We start from the raw sequence: 19,112 nt of genomic DNA, 5'->3' as shown, positions 1-19,112 counted from the left end.
CCCCTATTCCCGCGGAGCTCCGGGTCGTTCCCTGTCCGTCTGTCCTGAAGCTCTTCTCCGTGGCTCTCCCATCCCCGGTCGGAAGAAAATCCTGCCGGTATTAACTGAAGGGAGGCGGCTCTGCTTCTTGGAAGGCTCCCAAGGGAATTCGTTGTAAAGGCGGGAGTCCCGAGGGTGTTTTCTCTCTGCCGCTGTTGAGGAATCCTGCGGATGCCGGAGTGAAGAAATGGTCGTATTCAAAGCTTTGCTGGCCTTACTTGGGTAGGGTTTGGGTAGGATCAAAGGAAAAGCAACCGAAGTGCCTTCCCTTTCTCAGCTCACCCCAGCTTTAGTATTAAAATGTGACTCTATTCCTTTACACCACAGGTGAACCTGCAGAAGATTCGGTACCAGCCAGAAATTTTTGAAGAGCAGAGGAGAAGCTGCGTCTGATCATCTTTCTTTCTTGAAATTAAGCATATCCAACTGTTTTCCCTGTCTTTTACCCTCCTGATGAGTTGCAACATTAACTCCTCCCAGTAAACCAGTAATCCCAGGTGGAGGAAAACCATAAAAAAGTGTGTTTCTTAATTCCCAATGGATCTAGATTATTTAATGAGTGTGTCAATCAGAACAAATCTTGACTTGCTTGGTGCAAAAGTTTCCAAAATAATTTCTGACAGAAGGCAATGCTGCCCGTCCAAAACATGCCAATCATGAACAAATTTATTATGTATAGCTAGTCAGTTTCTTGACTGATGTTTCCTCTAATAGACTATAGCACATAAAAATTAATATGGTAATAATTTGGAAATCTTTAAGTGCCACAGGATTCTTTGCGGTTTTGCTGTAAAGAAGCAACCTTTTCAAACTTTTATAGCTTGAGAAAATTGCAAGAGCAGATAGGAGATCATTTTAAGAACATATCACCAATTCAGTCTCCTTTTGAATGTTCAATAATTTTGCCTTGCATGAATTGGACTATTGTGTATAAAATGCACATTTAAAAATAAGGATATGTTCCTATATTTTGTAGGGATGTGGAGTTGACTTTTATATCTTCTTGGATTGCTTGAAGTGACTTCCTTTTGATACCGTGCAATAGAAGTGTGATATAAAGTACATTAAAATAAGGGATCACACGAAAGCTTTGCATAATATTTATTACAAAACCTGTATTGTTCTTTAGTAGTACATGAAGTTAGAATGAAGAATTTCAAGCTAAGCAAGTATGTCAAGATCTCAAATATGTTGTTCTTAGATCAGATGGTGCATTTAGCCATGACTATAGTTCATGTTTATTTACTATATGCAATATAATATATTCTATATGCAGTATATTCTGCAATTCTATAATCATTTGTTTGGAATGAAACTTTATTAAGTTTAATTGGACTCATTTCTTAGGAAACATATGTAGATTAGCATTCTTGTATTTTTCTCTCTAATAATTCAAATTAATAATTAAAAGTCAAATTAACAATTCAAGAACAAATATACGATGGTCTAGACTTTTTTATGTTTTATTTCCTTTTTAAACAGAACATGATACACCAAAATGAGTCCTGCGGTACAGAACAGATATCCTATTTAACATGCATGTTTTATGTATTAGAAGAATGGACTGGATTGGGAGAATATCTGAGTTACCTCATCTATCTCACATGGCTATTTATGCCACTACTCTTAGTTTTTTTGCTTCCAACACTTATCATCCTCCTCATTTATATTTCGGCTATCATTGTTCATATTTACAAAAGAAAGACAGACATAAAAGAAGGTTATTTGAATGATTTCTGGGATGGTGCAAGACAGACATTGGCAACTATGTGGTATGCTCATGGAAGAATATGGAATGGTAAGTATCCTACCATTCTTGTGCATAATAGTTGTGAACTACATTATCCTCAGTCTGAAGGACAGATATTCATAAAAGCCAATGGATAATTTAATGCTTAGTTCCAATTCCTGTAGTTCTTCAAAATAATGATTTTAGTATTATGTCAGAGATTCATTTTATTTTAGTTTATAATGTTCACCTTTCCTAAGTTGATAATGCATAAATAAATATTGTTAAAAAAAGGGGGCATATAGAAATATAGGAGAAATGTTCCCCTAATTTGGGGACAAAATGACAGTGGTATATGGTGTGTTTCAAGATCTCAAGTGTGATTTTGTGATATGGTTGCCTCTATTAAGATGGCAGTGGCTGTGTGATAGTGTTGTGGAAAACATGAACTCTCCTGAACTGCTCCAAGAGTGATGGCTGGACCTTTTTGTGTGGAGGATGATAGACTGCTGGCTGGACTTTCCATGTTTTGGGTGCCCGGAACCCCTGGAGTCTTATAGATGCAGAAATGAAGACAGTGTCTATGTGACTTTGTGCCATGGGAATTTGACCCTGTTCCTGAGGAAGTGGACAGGATCTTAAGGAATGGGAGCTCCACCACCTGTGAGCTAGATTTATGTCCCACATGGTCAATAAAGGTTTCCCAGGTAGTGATGTGCTGGTGGGTGCTAGTAGTAGTTAATGCATCTGTGGATGAGAGGGTCCATTAAAGAGATTGTGGTTCACCGCCTTAAGAAGCTGTTACTCAGTGTTATCCTGATGGACAATTTTCATCCTGTCTCCAACCTTCCCTTTTTGTAGAAGGTTTTTGAGAAGGCAGTCATGCTGTACTTCCAGAGGATCCAGATTGAAACAGATTATCTGGACCCCCTTTAGGTGGACTTCAGATCTAGATATAGGATGGAAATAGCATTGATATTGTTTTTAGATCTATGACAGGAGCTAGATGAGGGTAGTTAGAGTAAGAGGGTAGCAAGTCCTTGCTCTTCTTGACTTCTTCGTAGCTTTCATCATCAACCATTGTATTCTGGAATGGTGCTGGGTTTAGGAATGGGGAACATTGTGTTATCCTAGTTCACTTCCTTCCAACGAAGGCTTTTTCAGTTTTCAGTTGATATTAATTGGGAACAAAACATTAATTAGGAGCAAAAGATCTACTTGTGCGTTCTGCTTTTAGGGATCAGTGTATCGTGGGCTGTCCCCTGATATGGCTAGACGACATTGCTAGGGTTTGCCACCTTAGAAGAATCAGGTAAATCCTCAGGGATGACTCACACCTTGGTCAGCCCTTCATTATTCTACCATCTGTTGAGAGGGAGAGAGCTGTTCAATTTTGACATGGATGGCCTCTTTGACCCCTCTTTCAAACTGGTGGTCCTCTCTGCCCAAAATGTGGACTCTGCTGTCTTCAAAAGAGTCTTCTCCAGGAGGGCAGGGGAGGCTGTTTTCGCCCTCCCAAGGCTCCTATAAAGCCTCTGGGGAGGGTGAAAAATGGCCTCAAAAAAAAAAGCTAAAGTAAGCTGGCCAGCGCCTATGTGCGCTGGCCAGCTGACAGGGCAACGCCTCGTGTGCCCTGACAAATGGCTCCGCGTGTCACCTGTGGCACACGTGTCATAGGTTCACCATCCTGGCCCTATGAAAATAACATCAAGAGTCTGGATGAACTTGATCACTACAAATACCCGGATATCCTTCAAGCTGACAACATCAAACACACTAAAGTCAAGAAAAAAATTACGATGTTTGCCAAAAATAAGCCCTAGCTTGATTTTTACACGTACGTCCACTATAAGCCCTACCGCCAAGCAGGCAAGCACTTGCCACATAACACCAGACTGACTGTGCAACAAATCAGTAATAATATAGTTCTAAGAACTTCACCATTTGGATTGCCTCTTTTGCTCTTGTTTGCTAAGAAGAAAGCCATTACATATTTTATCATGCTATATTTACTTCCTATATAGAATAGGAATGTTTTTGAAAATGCTTTAAAAAATGCATTTATCAAAAATAACTAAGATTGTGAAACTGAATTACAAGAAGCTAACAAATTCAATTTATATATATGTTAATTTATCGTTTTGGTATCTCTGCATCCTAAATAAACCATGTAATCCGGAAGCAATTATTTTTCATCAGCTAGCCCAAATTCATTTTCAAGATGATAATTCTCCAAAACAAGAAATCCATATATCTGATTGGCATGAGTAATAAACAACTCAGTGAATATTAATACAAAAGATGTTCAACTGAAATGGAGTTATAATGTAACGAATAACTGCCATGCATTGTAATGTGTTTATAGTTCGTATCTTACTCAGCAGTTTCATAATTTTAATATCTTAAGAATATTTTGTTAAATAAACTGGTATCAAATGCTAACCGTGAATGTTTCCGTCCATAACAGGTTATGAGTTGTACGGTCTTGAAAAACTACCGGATGGACCAGCAATTATTATTTTTTATCATGGAGTAACTCCCATAGACTTTTTCTACTTGGTAGCCACTGTTTTGATCAGGAAAAAAAGAATGCTCCATGTTGTTGCTGATCATTTTGTGTTTTTAGTTCCAGGTAACTGTCCTGAGCAATTACGAAAAATTATACATCTCAAATAATATACAATATAGATAAGCTTTATTTCACATTTAAGTTGTGATATATATTGAAAGATAGCAGTAAACTAAATTATTTTCTTATTTTAAATAACAATAAATTCAGTTACTAATTAATCAAATATGGCTTGTTAAAATTTAGTTTCCTATCCAGAAGTCTTATATAGCCGCACTCTATTTAAAAGAAAAGTGAATTGCCGTGTAACTTAGTTATACCATTGTATTGGCTTTGGATTTCAAATTTCTTATCATGAAATGTAAGAAAGATTTTGAAGATTTCTTATTAGGATAAACTATCATTATTTTAAAAATTGTATATTTATAATTCTTATCACTGATTGTTGATTTGAAAGTATTTGATTAGATATAGATTGGTGAAAATCTAATCCTTTTTGTCTTTCTCATAATTTACACCTGCTTTGTAATTGATTGTTCTACATTTTTCTGCTAAAATATAGTATCTATGGAGAGATTATAATTTTATATCAATATTAATCTTACAACAGATTCTTATGAATTCCAGGTTTAAAGTTATTAATTGACGTGATCTGCGTTCTGAATGGATCGCAGGAAGAATGTAGAAAAGTATTAGAAAATGGAGGACTGGTAGCAATTTCACCAGGGGGAGTACGGGAAGCACTGTTCAGTGATGAAAATTATACTATTATGTGGAAAAATCGTAAAGGGTTTGCTCAAGTGGCCATTGATGCAAAAGTGGTAAGTATTCTGTGGGAATAACTGGAATATAAGATTACAGCTGTTTATGTATGCAATGCTTAGAAGCAGGAAAGGGAAATTTAATGTTGAAAATCATGTAGTTTTTTTAATGTATTTTTTACTTTATACATCACTATATCAGAACTGTTGAAGGGAGGGAAAAAAACACACCAGTATCAACTGTATCTATAGAGTTTATTTACAGTCTCACTTTGCTTTACAAGAATCTGAGGTATCAGGTTCTACTTACTCTGATCCTTTTAAAAATAATTTCCACACATTTCTAGAAACTGTAATGAAACGTGTTCCTTGAGCATGTTAGTTTCTGTATTGATTTGGTATGCTTCCTTATGTAAACCAATTTAATTTACATTTTAATCACTTAATATTATCCTGTTTCCCCAAAAATAAGACCTCCCCAGATAATAAGCCAAATTGGGCTTTTGAGCGGATGTGCTAAAATAAGCCCTCCCCTGAAAACAAGCCCTTCCCAAAAATAAACTGCATGCACAGCCGGTTCCCACCATTTCCTCTGGTTGCTTGCCGCACAAACAACACAAAGTGAGAAGGAGAGGCCGGAGGGCGGGAAAGGGAGGGGGAACATGCCCCATGCATCCCACACGTCCTTACCTAATGGCTGTTCCCGCAAGCCTTGCCACAGTGCCCCTTTTGTCACGCTAATGGCTGCTGCAAAAAGAGTGGCAGGTGCAGTGGTGTGCAACACAGAAGCAGCCATGAAGTGACAATGCTCACCATCTTCTGTACCTCAAAACTAATAAGACGTCACCGAAAATAAAGCCAAGCGCTTATTTCGGGGGTAAAAAGAAAATAAGAAACATGGTATTTAAAAAAATCAATTAAAAATAGTTTAGTCTTTTTCAAACTTCTCCAACTTTTCAAAAAAAAAAACTTTAAAAAAAAGAATTTAGGAAAAAAGTGGTTTTGGCATTGGACAATGGGTGGGAAAGGAGCAGTTTTCTAGTCTGTTCTTCTGTTTGGCTTTTCTTGTCGTATAAAAACAGCTGATGTAATCCTATAACTGTATACACATTAAAAAGAGTCATAACTATGTATTAAAAAGGGCAAAGTGAGAATGTATCTCTTCAGATTTCTCAATACAAATTTCCCATAATATTTATATAAATGTTATGGGATTATGTACTGTGGTAATTTTTACTTAATATCAGGTTAAGCTTCTGTGGGTTTTCAGGAACCTTCCCAGATTATATGCACAGCTGCTTTGCTTTTGGGGTATTGCCACTTAAAATATTGCCTCACATACATTTATAACAACATAAGAAATGCTTCAAGGAGTTGTCTGAGCTTTCAGACAAAGCAGCTGAATGAATGTTTTAAGCATGAATGCATTGCTTGCGCCAATACACTTTGCAAAATGCTTTTCCCATTTTTAATGCAGACATAATAATTATTACCAGCACCTCAGATTTTTCCATAAGGTCATTGATGAAAGATGAAAATTTGAGAAGATCCTAGATAATTTTCTATTTGTTAATTGCTTGCAGGACAAGGTTGCTTTTCTGAAATGTGAGGAACTTCATGCATAAAATTGCATGTATACAGAGCAGCGCAAAAAATTAATTTACTTAACATTGTAGCTCAAATATTCTCAGAGAGAGAGGAGTAGCCGATGTCGCGACGAGACGACGTGCAATCTCAACGCTCTGAGATCGCAGTCGATACTTTTGCCACTGGGTGGTCCAAACGGACCTAAACCGTCCCGCAGAGACGGTGAACAGGAAGAATACGTCTTGCTGATCTCAGGGACATTGCAAACTTCCTGATCGATCCAAGAGAAGTTCTTCAAGCCGGTGACAAAAAATCCAGCCATTAGGCTGATGAAGTCGGGGCGGCTCCAAAACGGAAGGATACGGAAAGAGAAAGTGTTTCCAGCTGGTGATGAATTTTTACCATTTTAAAAGAGACTGCCTATAAAAAACTTAAAATTAATTTAAATTGGAAAACAGAAGAAATAAGCGGCGGAATTAAATTTGGAATGGTTTTGGACAGTGGGTTATCTTACTTTTTAAATGCTATCTTCACGGATGGAATTTATGCAAGCCTTTTACAACGAATGGATTAAGTTTTCTTCTATTTTTTTTCTTTTACTATTCTTTGTAACCTATGGACTAAAATTCTCCTCTTTCATTACTGTGGGTATTTTTCTAACTCATTCAAGAATTGGACATTTTTTAAAACTTGAAATAAAAAAAGATACAAAAAGAAACAAATAAAATTGCAACATTGCAACAATAACACTGCTACTCAGAGGCTGGAGGTCTGTGTATTGGAAACGAAACACTTTTATTTTTATTTTATCCTGGCTTGGCACTTCAAGGTCTCACTGCTTGTTTATAGAGAGTGATAAGAAGAAAAGCATACAGATGTCCCTTTGAAGTATATCTTTAACCAGAGAAAGGTGAAAATGAAATGTTATTATGAATCTATGCTTAATCTTGTTAAAACTTTCTAAGCTAGAGCAGCAGTGTTTGTTAGCTGGAAATAATGGCACAATTTCAACAGCAGAAAGAAGTTTTAAGTCTGCAAAAGATACTTTCAGAAATACAGAAATTATCAAATACACGTGAGAGGATAAAGAAGGAGTTGGAAGACTTAGTGCATCTAACAGCAAAATATGATGAAGAATTTGAAGATGTTTATCAAATGGAAAAAGTGGCGGTTAAAATCCTAAAAATCGAAGAGGAAAATGAATATAAAGAAATTAAAATTGCTGATATTTATGGTGATTGGTTTATCTCTGAAAATGGAAAGAGTGGAATACTTAAAGAGAAATTAAATGGAGGGGAAATCTATCCCATATGGCAAGATACAGAAGAAGAAAAAACAAAAGAATTTATGGATTTAAAGAGAGAAATTTTATTAGCAATTTCATTGATAACACTACCGACAATCAAAGATAAGCTGATTAAGGAAACATAAGAATGGCATCGAAATTACATGAGAGATTCTATAAGGAAAGAGTTGCTAAGAAGAATCCATACAAAGTTGATTAAGGAGACAATTAGAGGACTGATACCACAAATGGCAGACGATATGAGACTGTTTTGCTACTGGAAAGATACAGGACGATCGATGGAAGAGTATACTTTAAAACTAGTTAAACTTAGTGAAATTTAGTGACAATAGATATAGTTAAATAAATAATTGATAATGATAATAATGTATACAATGTGTAGTGTTATGATAAGTAATAATGGGATATGAATATCGAATGGTACCCATGAAAGAATGATTAGAAATCCTTTTGGATTATATATAAAGGTTAATAAAAAAGAACTAAGTTAGATTGTCAGCGTTCCAAATATCATGCAGAATTAAATCAGAGTTCAAGGCAGACCTATTCTTAAAATTCCAATTTAATAAGACAGACATGTTGGCATCGGACTGTGTAAAATTCCAACTCTGTTTTGCTTCCTGGAATTCCACCCAGTTGAAAGTTCATAATCTTACGCCCACGCCCATAAATCCATCACATGCCCCAATCTTCTTCTTCCACGCTGGCATCTCCACCCAGCTGCTTTTGGTCAGATGTCGAGGTGCAGAGACAAAAGATGACCTTGGGTTTCTAGAAAAGAATTAACAACACATTCCACAATTCTACTCCTTTCTATTCCCCCCTCCACATTACTACACTAATGAAACAGCATAGGAAAATAATAGAAAGTGTGGCAGGCCAAAGATCCTAAAAAGGAATATAATTGCAGGCCTGACAGGGATACAGTTAAGTCTTGAATATTAGGGGGAAATGTTATGATACAGGATATAATTAAATAAAGGAGGGATAATTGTAACAATGTATATATAGATATGGGTACAACAAGGAAATTGGATGTAAATTGTAAACAGTGATTTGGAAAGAAGGATTAGAAAATTTTGTTATTAAATACTACGGATGTTTAGCTAGCATAGGACATAAGGATTCAGTGTTATTGGAAGATTTTAGAAATAGTAAATGAAACGCCATGTATTAAATCTTGGTATAGTCAAATGAAAATGGAGGTATGATGATGGTAACATGCATAAATATCTGAGTTAAAATACTTGAGTTAATATGAAGTATGTTTGTTGACTGTAGAAGAGATGAATGTAAGCCTTTTTGTAACCAACTGATACACTTTCTACAGTATGTAAAGAAGGATGTGTTGTGTTTATTTTGAAAATAAAAAAAACTTCTTAGAGTGCAGCCCTATAATCCCTATAGAAGACTGAAATTGCAATAATGGGAGACTTATCTAATTTTGTAATGAAAAGGTTGGATTCAGAATGGATGACTAAGACTCAAATTCTCTGTAAATTACAAAATTCATCCACTGAGTGCTTGCAAAAAAAGAAAAAGATACTTTAGTTTCTTACATCAAATACTAGATGGAAATGTGACAAAGAAATAGTTTCCTATACTTGTTGCCCTTCATTTTTCAGTTAATCTGTTTTATCTGCTTTTAGATCCAAGTATATAAGTTTGCAATTTAGTAAAAAAAATCAGTTGATTATGGGAAATAAATTAATACATATTTCCATTAATCTGTTCTTTCAGCCCATCATTCCTATGTTCACACGAAATATTCGGGAAAATATGCGAGTAGTTGGAGGACGAATAAGTATGCAACTTTATTTGGATTGCATTGTATTAAGTCAATTGTTATTACATTTTGTTCTCCCTCATTAGAGCTCATTTTGACTCTCATGCGTATAGTGCTGGAAGTGATTTTAAATAAAATGCTCTGGTTTTTAATAACCTGCTCAAAATATAAATGTTGCTTGTACTGTTCTACAAGAGGAACTGTTGTTATTTCATTTATATATTGTCTTTCTGTGGCAGCTGAAATTTGGAAATATCTGGATTTCCCCCGTTTTTAATGCCAGTTCAACAATACTCTGCAATATATTTATCTATCTAATGTAAAGTTGTCATGAGATCTGCATGAAGGACAGACAAAATTAAGTACCCCAGATTAATTCATGTTCAACTCTTTAATCACTGCACTACACTACAGTCTGGGCAAGTAGAATTTGTTGGCTGTTCTACATGACAACAGATAATTTTTATCATTTGCTTTTGAGGTTTGATATGTCTTTGAGAGATTAATTTTATAATCTAAAAACCTGAAAACATTGACAAACTCAATTACAAGGCCAGTTTCGTATAGTGGTTAAGTTGCTTGACTAGAAACTGGATCACTCTTAGTTCTAGTATTCTCTTAGGCATAAAACCCAATTGGGTGATTGTGACTCAGTCACTCATCACAGGATTGTTGTGGGGAAAATATGAGGCAGCAACATATCCAGTACCTTTGCTATATAAAATAAAGCAGATATAAATTAAAATTATTGTTGACAAATTTAACTCATAAGAACAGTTCTTGATAAAGCAAGAAGCAGCCATTTAGTAGCCAACCTACCTCTACAATATTCACAGATAGGCGGTGGAAGCATATTTCTCTTCGACCATGGGTTAGAATGCAGTATTGCCAGCTAACTCTGGCCACAGCCCAGAGTTTGATCCTGATTAGGTGAAGGTTGACTAGGCCTTCCTTTCTTCCAAGGTCAGTAAATACAGATTGTTGGGGCAATATGCTGACACTTGTAAACCATTCAGAGGTACTATAAAGCACTATAGAGCAGAATATAAGTAAGTGCTATCACTAAGTGGGCTAATGGACATCACAAAATTTTATAGTAATGACTTCCACAGAACTATGGCACAACATCCTTACTTTGTTCTGATTTGTGTTAGGAAGAAACATTCTATAGCCGTGATGGCGAACCTATGGCACACGTGCCCCAGGTGGCACGCGAAGCCATATTTGCTGGCACACCAGTCGTCAGCTCTGGCGCACATGCTCGTGCTGGCACGCTGATTTTTAGCCTTCCGAAGTGCTGGGGGAGACTGTTTTCACCCTCCCCAGGCTTCAGGAAAGTGTCAGGAGGCTGGGGAGGGTGAAAAACAGGGCCAACAGGCCAACCGGAAGTTTGTTCTTGAACTTCCGGTTGGCCCATTGGGTCCGTTTTTTGCTCTCCCCAGGTTCAGGAAAGCCTCCGCAGGGTCAAACGGAAGTTTGGAAACGATCCATTTCCGGCTTCCGAGGACCTTCAGGGGCTGGGGGAGGCCGTTTTTGCCCTCCCCAGGCTTCAGGAAAGCCTCCGGAGCCTGGGGGGGCGTGCACATATGCAGATGGGCAAGGAGAATTGAATTGTTGTGGGCACACATGTGCACGTGATAGCACAATTTTGGCACACCATAAGAAAAAGGTTCGCCATCACTGTTCTATAGATTTCTGAGTACCTCAGTCCTTTTAGGTGAAATTGGACATGACATCTTCCATGAAGATGACTTCGAGACTCCAAACTTTTCCAGACCATTACAAACTATTATAGTGACTATTTGCAAGCACTGCTTCTCCTTGTAGTTACCTCTCTTCTGTATCCTCTCACTAGATCCTAGTTTTTTTAGCCTGGTATGTTTATTATCATTTAATATTTTTAGCAAACTTCCATGCAGCTTTAATTTCCTAATGCAGAGGTCAAGATGATGGCACTCACTTACTGTTCAGATTTATGTCAGGAAGCAATTTTATACAGATTATTTATTGAATCACTACTTCGATTTTTTAAATGAACAAATGGGTAAAAATACATAATTGTACCTGTTACCTTATTAATCCCTCTTTTTTTCAATTAATCAGAATTATTAAGATCGATATATGAGCATTTTCGTTTCCCACTATTCCCTATTTATGGAAACTTTCCAGTTAAATTAGAGACTTATTTTGGAGATCCTATTCCATATGATCCAAACACCACAGCAGAAGAACTGACCCAAAAAGTAAGATCTTCCTGTTCAAATATTAATATCTTGATGCCAGCTCACAAAGTTAAAATAAAGACTCCTGGCTGTATTACCAAAATACTTTCAACTTATACTATGTGGATGTTCAGATAACATATACATTTTGATTCAAATAAATAATACAAAAGGTTATTTGGAAATTAGGCTGAATGAAAGGATAGGGAAATTCTGTCAATATCTATTGATTTGTTTTCTAGGAAAAGTTCCCACAGTACAAGGAATTGCTGAGTTTTATTCATTATTTATATAGCAGTGGTATTCTCCAGTTCTCTTAAATTTCTAGTTGTTCTTAAATGCATAATGGTCAATTGTTTATGGTTTAAATATTTAGGAACTACTTTTAAATGTATGAATTGATTCTGAACTATTTGGAATTCTTTTTTGTTTTAAAAGCTAGCATTTTAATTTATGTTCATTAAAATTATAGAAATAAAAATATATTTTACAGTTCAATCATATCGAAGAAAAGTACATTATGATGTAATTAGCATAGCTTAAAGAACTTTTATAGAGCCAAAGAATAAAAAGATCAACTATCAACAATATGATAGTAAAACTCAGCAGTCAACAGCTATTAAAGATGGTTTTTCAAACTTTTTTTAAAAAATGAGAGGGAGAGAGAGAGCTGCATATACTTCGGGAGACAATAAACTGTGGTTGGAACTATTTACCAAAAAGATTCTGTCCCTAAAGTCTATCAGTAAGACTAAATTTAGGGCTTCAACAAAATTTCAAATGGACCAGAAGTGATAGGTCCTACCCTACTGCACTAATTCACTTTGATGAAAATAATAATTTTATTCTTCTTGCCAGATTAGGGTTCGTCTTTGATCATGAAATTTTTTTCAGTGAAGATGTGGGAGAGTGTATGAAACTACTGTATTTTTCGGAGTATAAGACGCACTGGAGTATAAAACGCACCAAGGTTTTGAAGAGACAAATTTTTTAAAAAAGGTTTTGTACTCTGCAGACCTCCCCAGTTTTTTTTTCAAACAAAGGGCATGAATAGCCTTTAGGAGGTTTGAGGAGTGCCCCCCCAAACGAGCAAAAAATGGCCCATTTTTCACAAAAACTGGCCCATTTCTGTCAAAAAAGGGCTTGCATAGCCTTTAGGAGAATTATAGAATGATCCTGGGAGCTGGGGGGGCACAATTGACCCAAAATGGCCCATTTTTGCCCTCCCCAGCTCCCAGGAGCACTCTGAAAGCATCCTAAAAGCTGTGCATGGCCATTTTAGTGAAGGAGCGGGATTTCAGGAGGCAAAAAATGCTGTATTCAGTGTATAAGACGCACCCAGATTTTCAGCCTCTTTTTTGAGGAAAAAAGGTGCGTCTTATACTCCAAAAATACAGTATATGAAGTATGCTAAAATTAACTAGTTACTTTTCATACACGAATAACTTAGATTTTAACCTGGTTTAGTAACAGAATTAATGCTCTAAGAACAGTTTGATCCTAAAGATTTCACATTGCTCAGTGGAGGTTGGAGTTTCAGAATGCCTTGACATTCAGCAGAGGGCAGAATTTCCTGTTAACTAACACAAAATCAGAGCAGCTGAGGAGAGCATGGCTGAAATCTACTCCTTTGTTTATTATTTGATTTTGTAGTATCTAAAGTATAGATTGTGTGATAAAAACTAATTTCCCCAACAAGAAATCTATATATTTTGTACTTGTTCTGTAATTTCAGGGTTAAATTGCTAGATGTCTGGTTAATGTTATACTGTAGTTTGAAAAGGATTCATTGTTGCTTTTGATTTTTAAGTGTAATTTATCTTTGAACAATGCAATAATACTGAATAATTTATATTTGTCATCCTTCTCTCCCCTCATAGACAAAGGATGCACTACAGTATTTAATAGACAAACATCAGAAAATACCAGGAAATGTATGGAGGGCTTTGATGGAAAGATTTACAACAGAGAAACAAGACAATGAATAACTTTGGCAAATCACTGTGAAAAAAAAAAGAATAATATTTTAATGTGATATATGATGTTGCAATAGTTTTTTATTTGCTGTGCAAATGTATAATTTTACAGAAAACCAAGCTTTGAAAATCATTGTTACATGTATTACTCAGGAAAGTAAATCTTTCAGTGTAAATACAACTCTTTGTGTTCACAGAAAATAAAAGTTTAAAAAGCACAATCCTAATTAGGAATAATATATAAAAATGATTTTAGGCTTTTTGAAATGCATCAAATACATAGCCTATTTCTAGTACTTCTTAAATGTAAACCTTAAATGGATCAGGATTAAATTTAGTATTTTTGTAAAACTTGGATTTTTCTACTCCCTGTATTCTCCAGTTACCCAAAGTTTAAAGCAATCAAATTTATGTATGCAGAAGCTACTCATATGAGCAAGAAAGATCCAGTATCTGTATTCATTAATACTTATTAATTCTAGTTTACTGAACAGTATACTTATACTGATACTTAAAAAGAGAAAAATAATTTAAGGCTTTGTAAATAATATGAATTGGCACTGCATAAAGAAGAATTTCTCCAGTAGAAATTGTTTTGCTATTTTCAAAGCAAGTACTACATTTTTAGGCAAACTGCTAATTTATTGTGAATTTGTATGTCATGGAAATTAAAATTCATAAATTATAGGTATACTTCTGTACCAAGGCAGTGCGAAGCCATCAGGATGTGCCCTATTTACTATAGTGATTCTGGAATCAATAATCATTCAAACAGAGGCTTACATTGCAGGTCATGCCATCAAAGTGAGAATATTTGCATAGGAAATGGAAATCATAATCCTTTTATTGGGAAGTATCTGTCTCCTAAGAACATGTTTCAGTATTCTCCACTTTGGTTACAGTTAATATATAGAGTTGGCTAAGTATTAATGAATAGGTCAATTTATTGTTTCTAGTCAAATGGTTGAATTAGTTAAACAGAATGATACAAGTTCTTTACTGTATCATTTGCACTATAGTACCTGTTATCATTTTCATGTCATTGTTGCTTGCTATATATATGCTCAGACCTATGATTGAATGATTATTGACAACTTTTTGTACAATTCCCTTCATAGTCAGCAATGACTAGCAGAGTAAAATCTGCAGGGATACTTTTTCGTGGATAATGTTGCAATTCTGAGAATTTTTTAGATTCCTCATAGTGTTGAATCCAGTTTTAAGGTTAGATTCTATTATAAACATTCCATATATGTTTATTGTGCAGATTTATAACTGCCCAGACCTACTTATGATTAGCTTATTTATGATATATGCATAGACTGTTCTGAGCAATATTTTTACTTTTTTTTTGGGGGGGGGGGGAGGATTATTCTCCAGAGTCCTTATATAAAAACTATTCTGTACTAACTATTATAATACACAAAGCAGGACTTTCTTTCTTTAAAAATTTAAGTAGAAAATTAGCTTTATTATGTCTTTTTCCAGATTTCAGCATGCATAAAGAACTCCATCCAAATTTTTTAAAGAAGATGTCACATGAAACTAGTGTGCTTTACCATGAGCCTATTTCTCTGTCAGGATTTTTTGGAGTGGGCTGGGGATCTCTGAGCATTGAAATGTATCCAATAGTAATGAAAATAGAACTCCTGGAAATATATTATAAGATATAGACATGTAGCTATCAAAGAAAATACTTTTTTTTAGAAGTAGAATTGCATCAAATGTATTGGATGTACCATATTTTTCAGAGTATAAGACTTATATTTTTCCCTCAAAAAGGAGGGTGAAAATCTGGGTGTGTCTTATACACTGAATACATTATTTTTGGTCTACCGAAACCCTGCCCCCTTTGCAAAAATGAGCATGCATTTGGAAAGCTTGCAAAGTGTTCCTGGGGGCCTGGGGAGGGCAAAAATGAACAACAAACAGGCCATTTTTGCTCATCTTCCCCCAACCCACAGAAGCACTCTACAAGCCCCCCAAAACTCTTCATGCCCACCCCCCTTTTTGGCAAAAAACGAGGTATGCAGAGGGTTTGGGAGGTATGCAGTGTGCAAAAACTTTTTTAATTTACCTTTTCAAAATCATGGTGCATCTTATATACTGGTGCATCTTATAGTCCAAAAAATACGCTAATTCTACTTCTAGAAAAAAAGTATTTTCTTTGATTGCTACGTGTACTACTTCAAGTATTTATTCATAGTAAATGATAGCAAATGTTTTCTTTCTTATTATCCACTGAATCTACTGTACTTGGTAAATGTAAATCTGATGTTATGTGATCACATTTAGTCTTACTTTTCAATTCCCTTAAGACCTTAAAAGGAAACAATTTGTTAGGGTGACCATTTGATAATTATCATTAAAAGGTTGGACTTAGAAATAGTCACTACTATAATGATTTGTGAAGAGTGTTCAAGAGATAGCGAAGGAATCCAACAAGTAAAGAATATGGACCAATGCCCATATTTAGGAAAACCTTTTCTATCCATTTAAGGGTTGTTTTTTTTTTAGTTCTCTTGCTGTTGTAAAATGTATTGCTTTTACTTTAAATTAACATTTTCAATTTCATTTGCTGTTTAATTATTTTCTTTCAGACTGATTGCTCAATGTTTAGATTATTAAAAAGTGTTTGTAAGGTATTTCCAGGAGTGATATAGGAAACTTATAAATATTTTGAGATCAGCGTTATGGATACTGCTGGATATTTTTTTCTGAATAATCTTTTTAAATCACTTAAATGATGTATCAGATTGAAATATAGTTCAATTTTAAGAATATTTAAACATATTTTATTTGCAGTTATTCCGTATTGTTTTCTTTATTTTTATGTCATGTGATGAAAAATACCTACTGAATAAAGCTGAAGTAACAATTAGAAAATATCCTTGCATATTATATTACTGTGTGCATTCTATTGATCTTAGGTTTTTTTCTTGAATACCATAGTTACTGAAGAAAAAGCCCACATAGATAAAACAATCAAATGAAAGCAAGGAGTAGCAATAACTTTGATTGGAGCAGAAGTGGCACTCTGAAAATAAAAAAAAATGAATGGCAGGGAAGCCACAATTACATTTTCCTAAACAAATTACACAATCTGTCTTAATTTCTTCAGGGAAAAGTCAAATTCTGCAGCAGTTGCTCAAGAACAGAACTCCCCTTTGATGTAGATAAGAATCCGTCTTAAAAGTCTTCCTTTGTGATTTAACTGAAGCATGGGAAGCAGAGAGACTGGACCAATGGAGATTTTATTTACCATATATGGAAATTGTCCATCTCCTTCGCAGAGGGACTGTAGGTAGTGTACAAATACAATATTAAAACTTAAAAATTGCAAATAAAATTTTAAATAGGCAAGAATAGTTCAAATTCAAGATTAAAAGTTATTTGAAAAGTGAGAGGACGTCTTTATAGTGCTAATCAGCTTCACCGCTGTGTGGCCTTATATGAACCCCAAGCAAGATAGCAATGCCAAGCCTTTAGACATTTCTGAAAGGCCATGAGATTGGAGGCCTGACTCACCTGGGGAGGGGGGGGATGCCCCAAAGGACAGGTGCAATGGCAGAGAAGGATTTCCTTCTGGACATCGCCAAAAGAAACCCTATAATTCATGGTTTACACAACATGCATTCACAGCATGTATGTGGGACAGGCTGATGACAGTTTTGTAAACAACCTGGCCTCACGCCACCTAGGGCTTACTGATGAACCTAGTTTGCTAATGAAACAACTGCAAGAAACCATCAAGCCCAAAGAGCACCAAAGACTTCACAGTTCAACCCCGAGCAACGAATATTCTCTTCTATCAAGTAAAAAGTCTTTGTATCCTTGTCCAGAAACTCATATAAGCAATAGAAGATATTTTAATTTGAAATTGATGTATAAAGAAAATAGTGCATTAGGATATAAACATAAAACACAGATAAAGTGCAATCTACCCACTCAAATTATAACATAAAGGTCATAAAACTTTTCGTGGTTTTGCTGCCAAAGGCTAACATGGCTTCCCTTGGAACTGTTACATTGTGAGTAATTCAGCAGTTATCTCTAAAGTCTAAAATGCAAATAAAGCACGTGTCTAAAAAAATGTGTGTTATATATTCACACCCGGGAGCAAAAATGTGTCAAACAAATGAAAAACAGCAAGTGTGAAAGAGAAGAGCATATGCCAGAGGTCTCCACACTTGGCAGGAGAATTCTGTGAGTTGAAGTCCACAAGTCTTAAAGTTGCCAAGTTTGGAGACCTCTGGCATATGCCAAAGTCTTACCTTACTTTGGGTGTCCAGGATCTTGGACTTGAAAGAGACAGAAATTAAGAGTGACAAGGCGATTTACTATGGAATTATAGTAACTCGCCAGCTTCGATCGCCCAATTCTATTCTCTGAAAGAGATCGTCTTCCTGCACTTTCAATGTCTACTCCAGGCTGACTTGTGGATCTGCCAAAATAGTTAATTCATTAAACCAAAGTTCAAGGACATGGATTGACAGGTTTTGAAGACAGGGTGGGTCTTCGCGTTTCTTTCCTGGACCAATGGAGCGACGCTGGTGCCCGGAACGCCTCCCGAAGCGCCTACTTCCCATACCGCCCTTATGGGAGTGGGAGGGAAAAGCGAAAGAAAACTCGGGTCTTGCAGAGCGCGAAGCGTTTTCGGCCTTTGAAAGTGGCGAGGGAGTTCTTTCTGGCAGGACTAACCCGGTTTAGTGAATGCCGGAAGGTGAGGTGGGGGGAGCACTGGCACTTGGTTATTTTTGGCTGACCCGCATGATTGCACTCTCTGTGGCCAAAGCCCCCTCCCCACTTGATTCCCGAAGAGCTCCGGACCCTTCCCTGCCCGTCTGTCCTGAAGCTCTTCTCCGTGGCTCTCCCATCCCCGGTCGGAAGAAAATCCTGCCGGTATTACCTGAAGGGAGGCGGCTCTGCTTCTTGAAAGGCTCACAAGGGAATTCGTTTTAAAGGCGGGAATCCCGAGGGTGTTTTCCCCCTGCCGCTGGGAGACGAATCCTGGGATGGCGGAGTGCTCGTATTCCAAGCTTTGCAGGCCTTATTTTGGTAGGGTTTGGGTAGGATCAAAGGAAAAACAACAGAATCCCTTTCCCTCTATTGTCACTTTTTCCTCCTCCTCCTCCTT

General features: G+C 36.2%; 2 protein-coding genes across 4 annotated transcripts in view; both read left to right on the top strand.

Moving 5' to 3' along the window:
• Nucleotides 1–447: 447 nt before the first annotated feature.
• Nucleotides 448–16,082, top strand: LOC309390917 (DGAT1/2-independent enzyme synthesizing storage lipids-like). 2 transcript variants are annotated; one of them, XM_081950810.1, is made up of 7 exons: nt 448–559; nt 1,522–1,837; nt 4,236–4,400; nt 4,965–5,158; nt 9,732–9,795; nt 11,947–12,020; nt 13,880–16,082. In XM_081950810.1, exons 2-7 carry the CDS (start codon nt 1,525–1,527, stop codon nt 13,985–13,987), a joined length of 918 nt encoding a protein of 305 aa, XP_081806936.1. In that variant the 5' UTR covers nt 448–559; nt 1,522–1,524; the 3' UTR covers nt 13,988–16,082. The 2 variants fall into 2 exon arrangements, with proteins under 2 accessions (XP_081806936.1, XP_081806935.1); XM_081950809.1 differs by having other exon boundaries at nt 11,881–12,020.
• Nucleotides 16,083–18,585: 2,503 nt separating this feature from the next.
• The window catches only part of LOC309390916 (DGAT1/2-independent enzyme synthesizing storage lipids-like), a 30,093-nt gene continuing 29,566 nt past the window's right edge, over nt 18,586–19,112 (top strand). The window contains exon 1 of one of the 2 annotated variants that reach the window (XM_081950807.1): nt 18,586–18,698. In XM_081950807.1, coding sequence (XP_081806933.1) covers nt 18,689–18,698 — 10 coding nt within the window. In that variant the 5' untranslated portion in view covers nt 18,586–18,688. Of the gene's footprint in view, nt 18,704–19,112 lie in introns of both variants that reach the window. The other variant, XM_081950808.1, reaches the window with a different exon arrangement.

This window comes from Natrix helvetica (genome assembly GCF_964273705.1).
Source record: "Natrix helvetica genome assembly, chromosome: 4".
Taxonomy (NCBI): Eukaryota; Metazoa; Chordata; class Lepidosauria; order Squamata; family Natricidae; genus Natrix; species Natrix helvetica.
This window is presented reverse-complemented; position numbering and strand designations above follow the sequence as displayed.